General features: G+C 44.7%; 1 protein-coding gene across 4 annotated transcripts in view; it reads left to right on the top strand.

The window, feature by feature from the left end:
• The window catches only part of USP33 (ubiquitin specific peptidase 33), a 372,522-nt gene that overhangs the window by 92,250 nt on the left and 260,716 nt on the right, over window positions 1–19,556 (top strand). For all 4 annotated transcript variants that reach the window (XM_078645171.1, XM_078645190.1, XM_078645199.1 and 1 more), the window contains 2 exons: window positions 11,680–11,782; window positions 16,396–16,465. In XM_078645171.1, the coding sequence (XP_078501297.1) occupies window positions 11,680–11,782; window positions 16,396–16,465 (173 nt within the window). The remainder of the gene's footprint in view (window positions 1–11,679; window positions 11,783–16,395; window positions 16,466–19,556) is intronic.

Consider the following 19,556-nt stretch of genomic DNA (forward strand, 5'->3'; position numbering starts at 1 on the left):
TATAAGTGCCTTCAAGAGATAGCCTCTTGGATGAGGGACTCCTTCCTAAAACTTAATGGAGATAAAAGTGAAATCATGGTCTTGGGAAATCGCTCATCATTGAATGTGAAAGATACCTGGCCTTCCATCCTAGGCCCTGCCCCCTCGCCTAAACCCCAGCTTAAAAGCCTGGGTGTTTGGTTGGTACAACCTCTGGTCTTGTCCAGGTTGGATTATGCCAACGCGCTGTATCTGGGGTCCCCGCTGGCTACCATCGCCAGGCTACAAACGACCCAAAATCAGGCTGCCCGATTACTGCTTAATGTTCCCAAAATTCAATAAGCCAGACCAGCTCTTAAGGCCCTACATTGACTTCCTATCCAGGAGCGCATTAATTTCAAATCACTATGCATTGTTCATAAATCTTTCTATAACCTAGGTCCTCCCATCCTTAAGAACATTGTACAGCGGTATGAGCCTAATAGAACCCTCCGCTCCAAATCTCTACTCCTAGCGTCCATCCCTAAAATCAAGAAAACCAGAAGTGGAGGTCGGCTATTCTCTCTAAACGCTGCAAAACTGTGGAATTCTCTTCCTCTTCCCCTTCGGGCCGAGCCCAATTATCTTTCCTTCCGCAGATCCCTCAAGACGTGGTTATTGCCATAATCTCGTGTATCATCTGCCCAGGGGTCCACAAGCGCTGGGATGCCTGCGGGTCGCCATGCGCTATATAAATACCATTTCAACCATTTCAATTCAACAGTCCCTCCAGACAAGGACAGCAGAATATTAAACAACATGGATTGAAAAACCCGTGGCACATCTACCAAAACCATAATGGCAGTAATTGCTATCTTATTAATTGGCTGTTAGCCACGTGTCCCTTTGGAAGACTATTTAAATATTGACTGATAATCTACCCGAGGATTGAAGGCTACACGGCCAAGAACTTATTAATTAAGGTGTCTTGGTTTCATATCAGGTGATACTGCACAGCAAAGATTCCCGATTCAGCGTTGTATTGCTACTGCAGTTTGTGTTTAATGGTAGGCCATAATTGTCGGCATGTGGTTTTTGGACACCATCTGAAATTAATCGGGCCTGCAGTTCATCAAAATTACAAATTCACTCAAATTGATAACATGTAGGCACATCACTGTGGATTAATGCAAGAGATTCAGACCTTATTGCTCAAAGGCATCTTGCAGAAAGCTTCACGAGGAGCTTAGGGCAATGTAGATAAGACAAATTTGTTTTATTGTGAAATAGAGAAGGCCAGGCATACACCTTATCTTAGAAAGTAAAAACAAAAGCCTGAAAAACCAGAAGTTAAAAATAATCTCTTGCAATTATTATGACATCACTTGTATTATGAAACTGCCTGTTATCAGTGGATCTAGAAGATGCATGTTTCTATATCCCAATTCTATAATCTGGAAATACCCATTTACCTTTGAGTCTGAAATTGCTAAGACTGAGCCTATCCCAAAGTTTTGTGTATGCCGAGTCATTTACAGTGAGCCTTTTTGATACAATATTCTATCATGATCCAAACTATGACAAGATCTCAGGGCACTTTCATTACTTCACGAGGAGGGAATTGTCACCTGACCCCTCCAAACAGAACAAACCAACAAACGGAATTAACCAACAGACACTGCGAACTAAAAGACACAACAAACCAACCGAACAGACAAACTAGACAAAAGAGAACAGGCTGAATGGACAGACAAACCAGCGAGAATAAAAAGGCAGGGTAGACAGACGAACAAACAGACAGACCAGAACGAACAGACAGATGAGGTCTTTGAATTTATATTGTGAAATTTATGTCAAATTCTCTATAAACATTGCGGTCTTGATCAAAGGTCAGCTAAAGGGATTTTGCATTCCATTTTATGACAACTTTTCACATGAAAAATCTGATCTTTAGCCTCTCCTCCAAGGTTCTTACAACCACTTAGCTGAAAAATCTGAAAACTTCCAGCACTGCTTTACTGCTCTGATAAAAAATGCAACATACCAAGCCTCCCCTCTTTGGAAAATGTGGCAAACCAGATATGAAACTACTAAGGTGAAACAGTATATTCTAGTATTCGTTGGTGCTAGTTACTGCTTGTTCTTCGACAACACGCTAATCAAGTTAACTATTACCTTGGCAGCCATGAAAAGCTGTTGCACCTTCCATATGATATATTTAGTACCCAGTATTTTGATAGCAAGTTAATTTAGCCACTTTTATTGAATATTTAGCATGCTGCTCTATACGTTCTCCTCGCTTCCCTGGAGTGCAGATTCAGTTGTCAGTGGTATGAAAACTAAGTTCCAAGAAGACCAAATGTTATGGGCTGGATTGAACATACATGATATATCCAAAAAGCGAATTAAGAAAATACAAAGATTTTGTTTATTTCAGTACAAATATATAGTTGTACACAGTCTAATATTCCATCTTGCGTCTTGAATACATAATTTCTTGACTGCTGTTTACTGAATTTCAGTTGTAAGATCAAGCCAGCCGACATGCTTTTCGTCCTAAAATAAAGGTTTTTTAAAGGTTCCTTAGTACGTTGTAATGGTTTAGCTAGCTAATGTACAATAGTTTGAGGGGGTGGGTGAAGCACAGATCCAAACTAGTATATGGATTGTTTATAGTTTCAGCCAATGGAAAGTATTCACTGTAACTGATGTAAATGCTTAACATTGTTGATAACGTATTGACACAATTTACATTCAAAACAAACTGTTTGTTGTTTTTACTCATGCCATTGCCTTATATCAGTTAGACAGTTCCAGTGAAGTGTCTATCAATTTAAATAAAACCAACTGCTTCACTGTATCAACCTGCTATTTCAGGAGTATTACAGTGCAATACGCCTTGCAACGCTAACTTAATAAAATACCACTGGGTGCAGTGCATTAGTGAAATTTGGAAGGCAACTTAAAGTGAAATGTAAGTTTAGGGTACCAGAATGTAGGTTGCATTTATAACCTCTAATCTGCATTGAAACATACCACAACTGTACTCTTATAACATCTACACATTCCAAGGTTTTTTTCTGCTGGGCACCACACCTCCCTTGCCCTGACTGGCCAGAACAAATACATTGAACAAGATGTTTGTCGGTTTTTTAGCTTTATTTTTTGCAAAACCTGGTAATTCTCTTCAGTACTCCTCGCTTAGTAAGTTATTTCTCCCAAGGCCAGACCAATTCCTCTGTTCCTTCTGATTTCTTGAGTGTTGGCTACCACTTGTTTTGAGCAGGGATCCACACATTGGACAACAGGGATTGTTTTTGATGAGAGGAGCTTCCATAGAGGATATCTGCAGTATTTGAGTCTGGGGTTGATCCGGCACCCAGAGAAATCTACCTGTCCCAGACATTTTTAAAAAGTAGAGACTCCAGGGAAACCAGTGGGATGAATCCCAGCACGTTTGATTACCCTGTTTACCCTATAAATGTCCAAGTAGTGGTAAAAGAAATGTCAATTTCTTCACTTTTCTGAGACCGTAAACTTGAAATTTTGCAAAGTCCAATCATCCAAATTTTCCATGTTCCTGATGTGGACGGTTCTATTACTCAAGACGATAATAAGCCAAAACCTTGACCTTGGGAAGACGACTATAAATTTACAATAACTTTATCTGATCCTGTCCATTATGAGCGCACCGCCTCCCATTTGAGGTACTATTTTTATCTATAGAAGTATGGGAATGCTGCGTGGTGGGACTTGTTGTTCCCTGCAAATTTCACAATTTTCTATCACAAAAATGTGAGAGAATGAATATTTATACATTTACACAGCACTTTGGACAAAGTAAAAGTGGTGGTATCCATAAAAGAGACACAGCCACGGGCTCCTCCAGCTGTGTAAGTTTCAGAAATGTTTGAGTTTAATAGGTTTCCCCGGTGACAGCTGACCCTGGGCCGAAATACCATAGCATCCTAGATTCATGCTTCTTTCTTGTGCTTTCCATGATGTAGTTCTTGGGCTTTTCCTGTCCTGGATCATGGATACGCCAACTCTTGTGGGCACCGTTTTAATTGGGAGGAGTGTGGGGTCGCAGGATGGTATGGCATTCGCTATTATTTACTGAAGTTTCCCTATAATATTTTGTCTTCCTGTTTCAAGCAATCGTCTGCAAAAACACTTTCTCAGAACTACTTGGATTTTTGGAAGTCCAGTATTCAGAGTGTTTCAATGATACCGTATCCCTAATCTGAATTTCAGAACACAACAATACATCATTGTAGTGAAGGAATAATCCATAGACCAGTGCTTAAGTATTATGATAGACTCCCCACCCAACAGGAGGCAAATGACAGGTACAGTATTTCGCACCAAGCACTTCTAACCTGACATAAAGTCTTACTTTGAGGATTTCACCTATTAGCAACATTTCCTGTGGCAGTCTTAAAAGCAACATGACAGAACTCAGAACTACACACCTCCCTCCAAACAAAATAAATAAATAAGTGAAGTACAAATCTAAATAAACTCAAAACAAATAAGTACAACCTCAATGAGAAAAAAAGTAAAATAATAATTGAAGGATACTGACAATATAATTAACTCATACAAGATACAGGAGTGAAGTCCACTTACATAGTCTTTAGAACAGAGTGGCCTCTGTACAGTTCTACTCTCTTCTTAAACACCTCAATTTTCCATTTCTCCTTCTTCAGAGTCACTCTTTTCCACACACCCACCTACCGTCCCCACCCTTCCCCAATTCCAGATGCTGCTATCATCAGTCTTGGCAGCATTGTCAAACAATGTAATGACCTTCACAAGCTTAGAAAAGTTAGACTTAACTTTGCCAGCAGCAGTCCAACCACCGGGAAACAAGTGTCCTCTCCAGCAGCCAGGTGCACTATACCTCATCAACATTGTAACCTGACAGTCTTACTGTGAGGAATCTACCGACCTGGAACATTCCCTGTACGATTCTTCCTAAAGGAAACATGGCAGAATCCAATACCATATACTTTTTTATACATTCCCTTTTTGTATTTATTTGAGTTTTTATTATCATTCGATGCATGTCAAGTACAGAGTAAAAAAAACAAATATATTGTAAACCACAGCTCGGTTGTTGCTCTGGGTATCGTAGACTGTATACTTGCCTCCGACTTAAAGAGTCCGTTGAACGTAATGATGTATTATTTCTGTGGGTTGGCCTCATGTTCAGAAAGTTACAAGTGAACACCGTGTTACCCATTACCATTTTACTACTTGTAGTCACTCTTTTTCTTTTATCTTAACATTTTTTTTAAGGAAATCCTTGAACCTGTACACAAAATGACCCCTTGCTGAATAATGAACTTGGTCATTGTGTACAGTTTTTTGGCATCACCCAGGATTTCACATCTGTTTCACCCACATGTAGCAATAAAGAACAAAAATAGGAAATGCTTGTTTTCTTTGAATTTGAAAAAATCCAAACCTTGTTTGACATCTCGCATCTTGATACCTCCATTTGCATTGTGAGAGGATGGAGCATGTGTCTGTGCCCCTGCAAGGAGTCAGACACTGCCTGGACTTAATTTTATCCTAAGAAAAAAAGTCCAGACACCATCTTGTTCTTTGCTGGTACACTGAGACTCATGTCTTAACCCCAATAAGGAGCTAGACGTTGGTTGGATTTTTTCTTAGTATAAAAAACCTCCAAAAAGCATCTGGCTCTGTGCTGGTGCAAAGGAAGGCTTTTATTGAATTGGTAAGCATTCTAAGATGGAGCTGTATGAAGTGAACCAGGAAATGGAGATTGGAAGGAAATAAGGAAAATGATACTCCCTCATTTCCAGTCTTTACCTCCTGGTTAATTTCTTCTGTTGCTGTGTTAGCAGAGGTTTTAGAGCTTGCCTTCTCTCCCACCTCCAGTTTATAGTGGGGTGGAGCTGGGGGCAGTAATAACTGCCTTTATCCTTTCCTCTAGCTCTCTACACAGCTCCCTCCTTGGATCGACCTGGTCAATTCAATGTACATGTGACAGCAGTCATGACATCACACACATTAATATCCTCAGTGATGTCATTTATGATATAATATGTGAGGTCGTAAGTAGTGCGTGGCGGGTGCCCAAGTTGTAGTTAGCTCTGTGAACCGTAGCTGGCGAATTTCGGTGTTTACTTTTACTTTTAAACATAAGTTTTATCTCATTTCAAATCATAACTATTACTTCACTTTATGTTATGTTAAAGGAGCACTTTCACCAAGCTGTTTCATGGCGCTGAGGAACAGGGAGGTGGCATCAACAGGGCAAAACATTGACTTATGCGTAAGCCTGAGAAAACAGCAGGGTCTTAAGGAGTTTTCTAAACTGGGTATAAGAGGACATAGACCTCAGTTCCATGAGGAAAGAGTTCCAGAACTGGACCAGGACCGAAAATCTAAGAGCCCCATGCTTCTTGCGTTTAAAAGCAGGAGTGGACAATAGGTTCAACTGAGAGGAGTGCAGCTCCCCGGAGGGGGTGTAGCGCTGAATCTTCGATGAGACAAAGACTGAGCCAACACCAGCAAGAGCTTTAAAAATAATGCAACCCATCTTGAAGTTACAGCGCTTGGCCACTGGGAGCCAATGAAGACTCTTCATTAGGGGACTAACATGATGGTGTTTGGGTTGGCGATAGATTAGCCTGGCCGCTTGGTTTTGAACCAGCTGAAGGCGTCGTAGTTGGTAAGCTGGAATGCCAACATACAAAGAGTTGGCATAGTCGATTCGAGAGATTACCAGGGCCAGAGTGACCAGGGTCAGGGCCTCAGTGCTCAAGAATCGGCTAATCTTTCGGATTCTGCGAAGGTGGTAAAAACAAGCAGAAACGACCGAGCTGATTTGAGCTTTCATGGACAGATCGCTGCTGATGATAATACCTAAGCTCTTGACAGAGTCAGCTGGGCGTGCGGGACTGCCCAGGGCAGGGGGCCAAAAGTTGGAGTTCCATGGGTTGGTAGTGCCTCCCGTGAGGATCAACTCGGTTTTATCAGGGTTCAACTTCAGTTGGTTAGTATACATCCATTCGCTGATGAAGCTCATGATGGTTTTGAAGTTGAGCACTGAGGAGGTAGAGGAATCTATGTTGAAAACCAACTGGAGGTCATCTGCGTAGTTGAAGGTTGAAAGTGCGTAGGGACCAAATTAAAGGTAGTAGATATACATTAAAAAGAAGGGGCGAGAGGGAGGAACCCTGGGGAACTCCATAGTTCAGCTTGATTTTCTGGGCAGAGAAGTTGGCAATACGTACTGCCTGAGATCGGTTGCTGAGGAAGGAGGAGATCCATTGCAGGGCCAGGCCCTGAATCCCAGCATAGCCGACACGGTTGATCAGGAGACCATGATCAACCTTGTCGAAAGCAGCAGGCCGATCCAGGAGCACCAGGGCCTGGGTGAGGCCTTTATCAGTCCCCCTCCTAAGCTCATCCATAACTGTCAGTATAACTGACTCCATGGTGTGTGCGGGTCGGCAACCTGCCTGGTGTGGGTCAAGGAAGTGGGACTGTTCAATGAAGGAGCTGAGGCCTTTAGTGACATGGGCCTCCAGGAGTTTGCCCAGATAGGGGAGGAGGGAGATGGGACAGTAGTTACCAAGGATCAGAGGGTCAGCATTGGGCTTCATCAATATTAGGACAAATTAGGCAGTTTTGACGATGTCAAGGACAGTTCCTAGTTTGAGAGAGTTATTGAGAAAAGAGAGGACCGGGTCTGGACAGGCGAGTAAGGCAGCCTGCAAGACGTGAGGGGGGCAGCAGTCCAAAGGGGAGCCTGATCTAACCCTCTTTAGGAGCTTAAAAAACTAGTCCTTGGAGATAAGGGGGATTTGATCAATGACGGAGGGGTTTTTACAAATGAGGGGGTGGTCACAAAGAGAGCCGAGGGTGGGGATGCTAGCCTTGATGCTGGCAATCTTGTCGATAAAGTAAGAGTTAAGGGAATCACATAAAGATTGTGAGGGGACAGATTTCACCACTTTAATCTTTGTTTGTTTTTTCAACTAATTTCTAAGGTTTTTTCCCCCCAATATAAGGGAAGATCATATTAGCAGAACTACCTAGAATGTCTCTCCTCTCTAGCCTAACACATTGGCTCCTGTCAGAGCCACCACATTACCACTATTATACACGCTATCTGTATGTATTGTTTTAAAAATAAATGTTTTTGGTACGGCGTTCTAGCACAATACCCTTTTCACGTTTTTTTCTGGAGTGGCTTCCTTCCCTGCAGGAGTGCTGTAGTGTAGAACTTACCCCCGCAAAAAAATATAAAAAATATAAGTATTTAAATATAAGTATTTACCCATCCCCTCCTGACTAAGCACCAATACCAGCTATCTACCAGCTATCTACCATCTGGAGATTGGTAATAATGCCAAACCTTTTATCAGTTCCTGCACACAAACCCACACATTAAATTCTCCCACAGCGAGCTAGCACTTCACTACCCAGTACGCAATACCCCTGCAGTATTTAGTGAGAGAAGCACACCGTAAGTAAACCCACAGGTGTACAACCTTTCCACCCCATCCGTCTCACTCTCTTTGGACATGTGCAGCTGGTGGTGTGAAACAAGGTCTAGATAGACCCTGGGAGGGAGGAGTAGAGGGGTGGGTTTGGTCACTGCACTAAACCTTTGTGGGTGGCCAACTCTTCCACTGTGTACAGCTGTAGGTCATGTGCAGCCTTCTCCCCACACAGTTTTTGTCAATGCGCTTTGGGGCATTGGCTGCAGGGCCTGGCCTCTGAAAAGTGCTTGTGCCCAAACCAATCCCCACAAACTAGATAGCCAACCGTCTGCTGTGCATGTCCTACAGTCGTGTGCAGCAGGCGTTTGGCCGCAGGGCCTGGTGTTGGACCAGGCGTTGCGCCCAACTACCTTCAGGGAGCCACTCCCAGCAGTGTACAGTTGGGGGTTCGCTGAAGGTCCTGGCCATCCCTAAAGACCCCAAACCCTCCATGGAAACCCACCATAAATTGTATTTATTTATATTTTTTCTCTGTACTTCAGCGGTACCACTGCTCAAGCTTCACGCCCATTGTATTGTGGGACCATGCAAGCATCCTCATCAGGAGAATCCTGCACAGTCCTGTGGTACCATGGGGTAGAAGTTTGAGCAGCAGCACTTCAGGAGGGTGCGGTATGTGCTAGTACTGTGGTTCCAGTGAAAATAATTTGGTTTTTTTATTTAGCCATTGAGGGTGCCCCCCCACCTTTATATTTTTGTTGGGAGGGGGTGAGGAGAGCTTTAGGGCCTTTTAATGGCAGCCCGCAACATTATTCTCTGACTTGCGGCAATCCAATCAGCTCTCCTAGGACTGGTACCAGGCCCATGGTACTGAAAAGGCCAAAGGGATGAAAAAGATCCCTTTGCCAATCAGAGGGCTTATTGTTTAATTTTTGGAAACACGTCGTTCATGGGAATAACTGTCCAGATAGACCTACTTTTTATGATGATAAATATTAGGTTTCTTCCGGTATGTCAATTTTTGTCTCTTAAATAGAAGGATTTATAATACAAGAAGGATATGATAAATAACATTAAAAGAGAGTCCACTGGAATGGCCAAACTCTCACAACAGTTATCTGTTCATCAGCATGTCTTTTATCAGATTTACCCATAGACTCCTGGCCCACACATGAGTTGGATTCTGTTAAAGCATTGGCTATTCGAATTTTTAAATAACCTTCATTTCTGGAAGTAGGTTCCACAAAGTGATACTTAAGAATGCCTATACTGCCTGCTGGCGTACAAACCCTGTGTTGGTATTCAGAAAGGATACACCATCTACACAAATCTAAGAACTAGAATTTAAATGTAAATGTATTTGGAATGGCAAAAGATTTGAGTTTTGGCCATTCACATGCAGTTAAGGTTTGGTTGGGCGAGATTTTGGGATTTCTCTGGGTTAATGTGGGATGATGAGAACAATTTGAAGATCACTAAGAGGAGTTTTTACATTGCCCTGTTTGGTATTGAAGGTCCAACCCCTAAAAACAGCCACCATCTTGCCCATCCTCAAGAAACCTGGAGCCCACCCCACCGCCCTATTTCATTATTGCCCTTCCTAGGGAAGGTACTAGAGCGCCATGTCACCCGTACGCTTAGCACCTTTGTGGAGGAGAGCGGGGTTTTAGCCCCCCGGCAGGCGGGGTTCTGCCCCGCACACTCCACGGAGTCAGTGGTGCTATCGGTCCTTGACAACCTCAGAGAGGGTATGGACACCAACCATCCCCAGGCCCTGGTCCTCCTCGACCTCTCCGCCGCCTTTGACACGGTTGATCATTCCATCTTACTTTCTCGTGTCAGGGCGGCGGGGATCGGAGGTTCGGCCCTGGTCTGGCTGTCCTCCTTCCTGAGGGACCGCATCCAGGCAGTACGCCTGGGCGACTTCTCGGCGGACTTCCGGAAAGTCCCATGTGGGGTCCCCCAGGGTTCCTCCCTTTCTCCCCTTTTATTTAATTTGTACATCGCCCCTCTTATTTTCGCCCTCCACCAAATGGAAGTCCCCGTTCTTAACTATGCGGATGACCTGCAGCTTATTTTCACCCTGTCCCCATCCCCAGAGTCCATGGTGAATTTCAGTCCACCATGATCTTCATCCGGGACTGGATGAATTACAACCACCTAAAGTTAAATCCAGATAAGACCGAGTTGATTCTGACAGGTGGTTGCTCCAGTCCCTGGACCTCTCTCTTCTGGCCCCCCTCACTAGGTCCCCCTCCATCCCCTTCCTCCTCCGTAAAAACGTTAGGGATCAAACTGAATAACCAACTCACCCTGCACTCCCAGGTCAGTTCGGTGGTGTCCTCTTCTTTCCTTTCACTTCGCACCATCCGAAAAGTTTCCAGTTTTTTTTCGTTCTCTGCCCTTAAACTCATTGTCCTAGCGATGGTGGTCTCCCGCTTGGACTATGGAAATGCTCTATATTGCGGTATGCCCGCCTATAGCATGCGACGTTTACAGCTGGTTCAAAACCAGGCGGCCCGCCTGGTCTACAACTTGGCCAAATTCCATCACGCTACGCCTCTCCTAAAGTCCCTACACTGGCTCCCTATTCGAGAACGAGTCCAGTTCAAGATGGGATGTATCACCTTTCAAGCCCAGGCTGGCACAGCTCCCGCCTTTATCTCTGCGGAAATCAAGGCATATGCCCCCGCCAGGGAACTTCGCTCATCTTCCCAACACCTGTTGGCAGTCCCACGCTTCAGACGTAAAAAGTGGGGGGGCACGAAATTCTCCACACTTGCCCCCGCCTTTTGGAATTCTCTGCCTGCCCACCTCAGATCTTCCACTCAATACTCCCACTTCCGAAAGGCCCTTAAAACCTTTCTTTTTTCACAAGCCTTCCCTTCATAATCCACCCCTCCTCATCTTCCCCGACTTTCCTACCCTCTAGGGCTCAGTACCTCATAGCGCCATGAAACCGCCAGGTGTACGCGCGCTCAATAAATGTTTTTAAACTCAAACTCAAACCAAACCAGTGACCTGAAGAGGCAGTGGGAGTAGCACTTGGAAGGCTGAGCAGAGAACAGGTTTTAAAGTGAATGACTTTTTAACTTTTTCGTTGGGTAAAAAACTGTTGCACTAGTTCAAGACCAGGATGATGATCAGGAGGGTATGGTTGCGTCTGCGAAAGTGGGAATAAATCATATTGATAGAATGAAACCAAATGTTGTCTAAACCATGTTTTTTTTCCTTTAAGGATTATAAAATGCCTACTGGCCTAACCCTGAAAAATCCACCAGCTGCAGTGCTCGATGATCTGGATACAGAAGTGGATGAAGAAGATGAGCTTCGTACAAGAGGTAAGTGGACATATGAAGACATCTGAAAGAGACACGTTAGTGATAGATTCCTTACCTTAGAATATCCCCAGGCGTCAGACTGGATCCTGAAAGTTTTTCGTCATCAGTATCCCTGCGTGTGGGAAGGTGGCGTCGTGCGGCTCCGCTTTCGTCGCTGGCGTCGTATGCACCGAGATGACGTCACGGAGACTACTTAGGCACCACACAGGTGCGCTGACGTCAGTTCTTTCTTTTTCCGTGCCGGCAAGCGCAGATCCAGTTAGAGCACATACCCTAGTCACTTTTTAACTAACTTGTTTGAGTCTCTCTGTCTCCACTATTTTAATTCTTTGACTCCTGGTGCCAAGTAGGGATGCCTGCGTTTAAATTCTGTGGGGCCTGTTGCCATAGGATGTTGGTGGCCGACCCCCATGGCATCTGTCTCTACTGTTTGGAGCGTTACCATGACTCCCGGTCATGTTCTGACTGTCTTGCCATGGCTCCGAAAGCCATATGGGAGCTGTCCCGTAAGCTTCTGGAGGCCCGGCAGTCGTCGCCGCGCCTTTCGAGATCCAGGGGTCGATCGAAGGACCGAACGCGGAGCAATCATCATCGCTCCTCGAGGTCGAAGTCTTCACACTCGGAATCGGGTAAGAGACTTAATAAAAAGAAGTCGAAGAAATGCTTACGCTCTCTGACATCCCCCCGTCAGTCACTGGACGCAGACGAGGGGGCCGAGGGTACCTCCCCCGCGGCTCCATTGGAGCCTGTGAGTCCCGCGGCCTACCCACCTTATCCGGGTCCGTCGGCGACTCCGGCCCAGGTGCAAGATTTTCTTGCTGCCATGGACCGCCTTTTCAGGCGTCAAGCTCCCGCCGGCGCACCTTCGGGCCCCGCGGTCCCATCTGAGAGGCCTCTCTTGCCGCCGGCTCCGCTACCGGCATCATCGGCGGCTCCGGCGCCGCAAGCTCCTCCTCCGCCGGCGGCTTCGGCGCCGCAGGGTCGGCCGCCTGCGGCTCCGGCATCCCCCGCGGCTCTGTTCCCGGCGCCGCAATGGGTCCAACAACCGCCCTAGCATCTGCTTGCAGAACATTTTTTGCTGGTTGTCAATCAGGCTGATAGGGCGGTAGTCGTAGGGCAAACTGGGATCCCCTTTTTTAAGATGGCACAATCTGCACCTCCATCCACGATTGGGGGGGCCAAACCCCCTCCTTCGCGATGACATTGGAAACCACATTATTATAAGAGACCCACACCACAGGCTCGAATTTGAACACATCAGAAGTGATTGATTTTGTTAAGATTTTGTTAAGGCTTTCCTGGGCTTGAATGCAACCACAGCTCGCTCAGTTTCCTCCATGGTGAAAACTACTGGAGGGAGGGAGGGATGGATTGTTGCTTAGGGCCTTCTTAGCCCCTGCAAGCAGGGCCAAGCTCAGAGGCAAGGGTGGGGGAGTTCAGACATCCAAAGTGGGCAACCCAATCACAGGGTAGAATGGATGTTTCAGCTGGGCTACCTGTCCTCCCATCACTCTAACTGACCAGTGCCCAGAATTTCCTTTGGTCATTAGCTATATCAGCGTCCAGTAGGTCGGACCAGATGCCATCTTCCCAAGCTACTTTAGCTTCTCTTTAAGCAGCCCAATAAATTGCCCTGTGTGATGGGGCTACTGTAGTGAGAGGAACGGAGTCTGAGACTTTGATAAGTGATTTTAAAGAGGGCTTTATTTTCATATAGGCTCTCTCCTCCTGCTTGTAAGTCTCTCTCTTGCGAACTCTGCCGGGTCCGTTCTCCGACTGCCCAGGGACTCCAGAGTGAGGAAGATGGTAGTTCCGCTCCGTTGCAAGGGAAGAGAAGAACACAGACAAAATAGAGGGGATTTAGTTCCGTGTCTGGGGCTTGTGTTACGGGACCGGGAGTGAGGGAAACCAAGTGCTCTCGTGAATTTACAGCAATGCTGGAGTGCTCTTGTGCTCGTGCTGGGTAGAGGGTAGGAGACTGTACAGTTATCTACACACACTGTCTTTACTCCTTAGGCGGTACACGCCGACTCACCCAACCCGCTAGTTTGCCCCGTACCTCTGTTAGCCACGCTCCTCCCACGAGAGCGTGTTGGGGCGATGCATGGGACCGTTGGCCTCCTGGCTTGTTGTTCTCGCCTGGGCTCGTCTCCTCGTCTTCTACTCCGTCCGGTTTCCGCTGTAACCACCTTCTCTCCTCGCCTGTAAATTCGTCCTCCGGGGAAACGCTGTCCGCCCCGTTCTGGGTTCCTCCTTCTTTTGGCCCGGCTGCTTCACTGACGTAGAGGGGAGGAGTCTCGTCACCTCGGGAGAATGATTTAAAGGAGCCGCGTCCGTCGTGGCTATTATCCCAATGGTGTTTGTCTGCCTCGTAGTTCCACTCTTCCTGCAGGTACGGGGAGTCGAGCTGCTGAGAGGAGAGACAAACTGGTGACAAGGGGACCGCAGACCACCAGTCCCGGACATCGTCCGCACCGGCGCCGTCACACCCTGTTTCCCCCTGTAACGTGCATGCCTCCCTCTTTAATAGATTGAAGCAGGATTGCCTTGGCCTTTTTGCCCTGGCCTTTGAACCAACCTTTAGTCTGCACTGGGGCGCCCTCTTGACTTCTTGCTGAGGAGATTTCTCAGCTAATTAAATACCATGTTGTGCTCTGCTAAAAGCACCACACTGTCCTCCCAGTTGTCCACCTTGTGGTGGCTAAAATTGTGTATAAGGCCCTGATTCTCTTGGTTGAGGAGCCAACACCAGATCAATTGTGCTTGTTAGTGCTTGCTTTCAAAGTTTTCTTCTACTTGTAAAATTCATACTTCAGTGACTCTTTCAGTTGGTCACACCTACACGTATGGACTTTGGGAAGAGGCACTTTACCTTTTGCATGTTGGACTTAGAGCTGGTAAGGGTCACTGTAGTGAAGACAAGTAGTGGAATATTTAAACCAACAGATGTGCATAGGGTAGCCTTTCAGTTTAGCATTGCAGGCCTGGACACTATTCCCTATAAAAGAGTAACATCTGACACTTGTCTGATGTTTGTCTTTGTCTTTGGAGCCAGTGGTTGTTAGTTGGCTGGTTCAATGAATGTTGAGTTGTGATTGGATAGTGTTAGGGCTAGGGTTCCCATTGGCTGAAGGGGTCACCTGATTTCTTGGGCTATAAAAGGCCAGGGTTATGGCGTCTAAGCCCGGACGTCGAGGCTAAGGGCGGAGAGGACAAGGGCTGCTGCCTGTTTGAGCCTGTTCGAGACTGACCAGGGCCATGCCCAGAAATGCTGCCCATTGTCCCATTTAGCAATACCCAGCCCACACCATTCACATCCACAAATTTAAGGTACTAATGGATCTATATATTTATCACTTTCTTCTAATTTAGCATTTCCAATGCACTACCCTATTTCTCAGCCTATACATCTATCAATATATCCTCTACATCCACTCTCTCATTTATCCCAAACCCCATACCACTACTATGATCCCCAAAATAACCCTTTTTTTCAACTCTCTCCTACTCTACCCCTCCTTGTATCATCTGACACCTCTTTCTACTATATCTATCCCCAAAAACAAACCTTCTAAACTCTTCCCTCCTGCTCTTCCCCTCCAAAACTCCTTTCTACTCATCCAAAAGCATCCTCCTACTGCTAAGGCCTAAAAACTAAAAAAAAAAATCCATCACTCTTTTATAGCTCCACTATACTTTTCAATCAAAATGAACAGACTAACTTGTTCGCTTCTCAAATTCCATATTAAACTATACTAATTCACCACTAATGCTTTATCGGCTTCCGGAGTAGCGTGCTTCAACACCCCATGAGGGGTAACAAGTGCTATATGTATGAAAACCTTTCTTCCCCTTTCATCCCTCCGCTATCCTTCTCACCCCAAATAACTGACTAATATCCACCACTGAGATTACTTTCATATTTCACCATACTAAATCACCACCAATCCTTTATGGGCTTACGGAGTAGCGTGCTTCAACACCCCATCAGGGGTAACAAGCGCTATATAAATACAAACTTTTTTTCCTCCTCTATCCTTCTGCTATCATTCCAAATAACTGACTGACCTATCCACCACTTAAAATGTACTTGCCTGTTTCACTATACTAATTCAACACTAATCCTCTATGGGTCCCGGAGTAGTGTACTACTTGCCGAAAAAGCGCTTCCACGCCTCGTCAGGGGTAGTAAGCGCTATATAAATGCAATTACAATACAATACAACAATAGAAAGCTGCATGCATCTCAGAGGTTTGGCATTATTGGTTATAGATATGTCAACGGTGCCTATCAAAGTATTTATTTCTGTGTGCCTCTGCCGTCCATAAAAACATATTACTATACCAATTGTCCTTTTTGACTTATCCAAGTCATGGTAGTTTCTAGTAAAGTAGCCTGACGTGGGTTGCACACTTTGTGCTTGGATGTATTTCCAAATCTTTTTCCCTTTTGGCATATGTATATACTTGTACCACATGCATGCTTTGGCTGTAGTTGAAATTCTCTTCACATATGTGGTTTGTAACTTTCATAAATTAGGTTTATCTATGTCGATGTCTATTCTGTGGGGTAGTTGTTAAGACGGTTGATTCTGTTCCCTCATTCCTTGCAGGTCTTACAGGACTTAAAAACATTGGAAACACTTGTTACATGAATGCTGCTTTACAAGCTCTGTCTAATTGGTAAGAAAAGCAGGGTTCACTTTGATTTTATCAGCTGTAGTCAGCATCTTTACAGTGCACGCTAACTGGAACAATAAACATCTGCTTTTTTGAGAACTTACTATGAAAATACCATGCCATAAACTGTAAATATAATATATTCATTTAAAAAATGAAAAGTGTAGCCTCCCATTCAATGCATTTTAATGTTCTCAGTGACCAGTTATGGGCAATACAAATAATCCATGTGTTTGTTTATAAGAGCATTGTATAAGGGATATAATTACCCAATTCTCTTCATACACAGCCCCACCAAAGTTCAACCTAGGGAGAAGTAATTCTCAATTAGCATTCAAAGGCCACCATTGCATAATTTGTCTCTGACGTTGTAGTATTGTTTCACCTTAGTTGATATTATGGAACTAAAGTACCTTACTACATTGGCTTGGGTAAGGACAGATCTCACCTGAAAACGTGTGACCTGATGACAGTCTCTTTAAGGAGGAACATATCTGATTTAAAGGTTGGCTAAGGTATGAACATTTTGGGAAACAGTATATTTCAATAGATATGCTGTAAACTTGGAACACACTGTAAATGTTTTTTGCGCTGACCAGTGAACGGGTGACATCTTTCCATTCAAAATTTAACATTCAAAGTAGTATGTTTTCTCTATTCATTAATACTCTTTAACACTGAATAATTTTGAATGTGTTTTATCCTGAAATGATTTCTGTTGTAAAAGCAACATATTCTTTCTGTCCATTATCCTTTTTTTTAAAAATTAAAATATATTTTTCTGGTGGATATTTGTATTCCTCACCTTTAGAATATTACCAAGTGCCATACTGAATCCAGTTTTTTCACGCCGCCTTGGAAGTGACCAAACAGAGGAACATATAAGCATCCTCCCTGTGCGCTGATGTCAGTTCTTTTCTTTCCACCCCCTTAAAAGCAGATCGTGAGCTCCGCTAATAATCTTGTCAGTTTTCTGTCAAATACACTTTTTTTTCTAAGACTGTGTGCTGTGAAAGATGTCTCCTCTGAAAATGGCAGGATTCAAGTTGTGCAGTGATTGCAAGAAATCGATGGTGGTCTTGGACCCGCAGAGTAGGTCCCTATGGTTCTTGGGTTACGGTCATGATTTGAGGTCTTGCAGTAAGTGCCCCTTCATGAACTCGAAGGTAATCAGTGAGGGAGAGGTGAAGCGTAGAGTACCAAGCTTAAGAAACCGTGTAGTTCAAAACAGAGGTCCTGCTCGCAGCACCAGGGCCATTTTTGGTCACTGTCACAAAGCTGTTCCCATTAGATGTTTTCTGGTAAGTTGAAGTCAAAATATACACTATTAGTGCATGAAAGCCATGCAGAAATCATCCCCTCCCCACCACTTGAGAAGTTGTAAGGGTGTTACTCGAAAGGTCGGTCATCTTTGGACGCCAAGCAAGACCTACATTTGGTCCTGGTGTAGCCTGAATGTTTTGAGCCGTTGTTGATCCTGCAGTAGATGGCCCCCTTCAAGGAGGCCAGACTGCAAATTTTCAAGACACTACCTGCTCCCTCTGGAGCATCTTCAGGCCCCAAGAAACCACATGAGCCTGTACCGGAGCCGATCTTCACCTCCACTCCAATTCCTGCAGTGCCAGCATCAGTGGTAAACCCGAAGTTAGTTTCTGACAAAGAGCTATATTGTTCTAGAAGTTTGATAAGGTGCAACTTGAGAATATGCATACTTTTCTTCAGTCTATCGCTAGTACTTTTGGAGGATAGAGGCCCTCTTCGACTCAGATCACAGCATGCTGTCAAGAGCATACTCAATGTTCCCCATGACACTGATGAGGACGAGGAAGCTACCAATCTGCTTTCTCCTAATTACTCTGTTGAAGGTCTATATTTAGACTACATGACTCGTCATGGGCTGTAGCATATCTTATGCCATCCTAAGGGACCCACATACAAATTCCACGCAGACTGCCTTTGCAGGCTGCTTGAGATGGTGCAGACCATGATTGAATACATGATATAATAATCCACATTTGTAAAGCACACAATCACCCGTAAGGGTCTCTAGGCACTGGGGTCTGTCGGGAAGATTAAGCAAGCTATTGCCCAGAGTCACATGGTGCTGGGCTAATCTGCCGCCGGTGCCGGGGATCGAACCGTGATCCCCAGATTCCGGAGTCAGTCGCCCTAGCCGCTGCGCCACATCTCTCCCATGATATGACACACACATGTGTGTCATGCCTAAGTCACTGCATCTAATATATGTAAGTCACCCCTACAGCAGGCCTTTGAGCCTTAAGGCGCAGGGTTCATTACATTTTATGTGAGGACATATTTGCATGATCAGATATGCCCCTGTGATGTCTAGTTCTATCACTAGATATTGCAATTGAGCAGCAGGGCCATCTTAAGGTATGTGCTGGGTGTTGGACTCAGAGTTGCTAAGCCACTTAGGGTAGCCTGGCCTAGGGTAAGACAGTTGATAAGTCGAGGCACATGTGTAAAGGTTGCACACCACCCAGCAGTAATTCAATGCAATACCACTCAAAAACGACACTACACCACTATTTTGGAAAAATATGGATTGATTTATAAAAATAGATTTGTTTCACTATGTCTTTCTTACACTTAGTATTTCTCCTTGTTATCTTTTTCACTTAGAATATTGAATAACACTTTTCAATTTACATACAATTCCCCTTTAGTACATTTGCAAAAGCTCAGCACAAGTTCCACCCTTCCTTTACAGCAGTTTCATGCATCTATTGAAGGATAAACAGTGGCTCACCCCGAATCTAACCTGTACACTTGTAATTAAAATTAATCAGGTTAACAACTTATCTCCTTTCATTGGCTATATATCTTGAACATTTCACAATCACCTCCTGTGCATTTTCACGAAATTCAGCTATGACCGGGAACTCGTTATTCACTTCCAAAACATTCAGCCCAGTGATTCACTTGTAAGTAGAGAGAGCAATGGGGATTACTACAGGCCTTCCACTTCCCCCTGCCTCACAGGTAGCGGGGGTCCCCAAATTCAGCTCTGTTCCTTTAAAGGGAGAATAGCCCCAGTCAAGCGTAGACTTTTTCTTAAGGGCTGACTCGTTTA

Source organism: Lissotriton helveticus, chromosome 1_1 (genome assembly GCF_964261635.1).
Source record: "Lissotriton helveticus chromosome 1_1, aLisHel1.1, whole genome shotgun sequence".
Classification (NCBI taxonomy): Eukaryota; Metazoa; Chordata; class Amphibia; order Caudata; family Salamandridae; genus Lissotriton; species Lissotriton helveticus.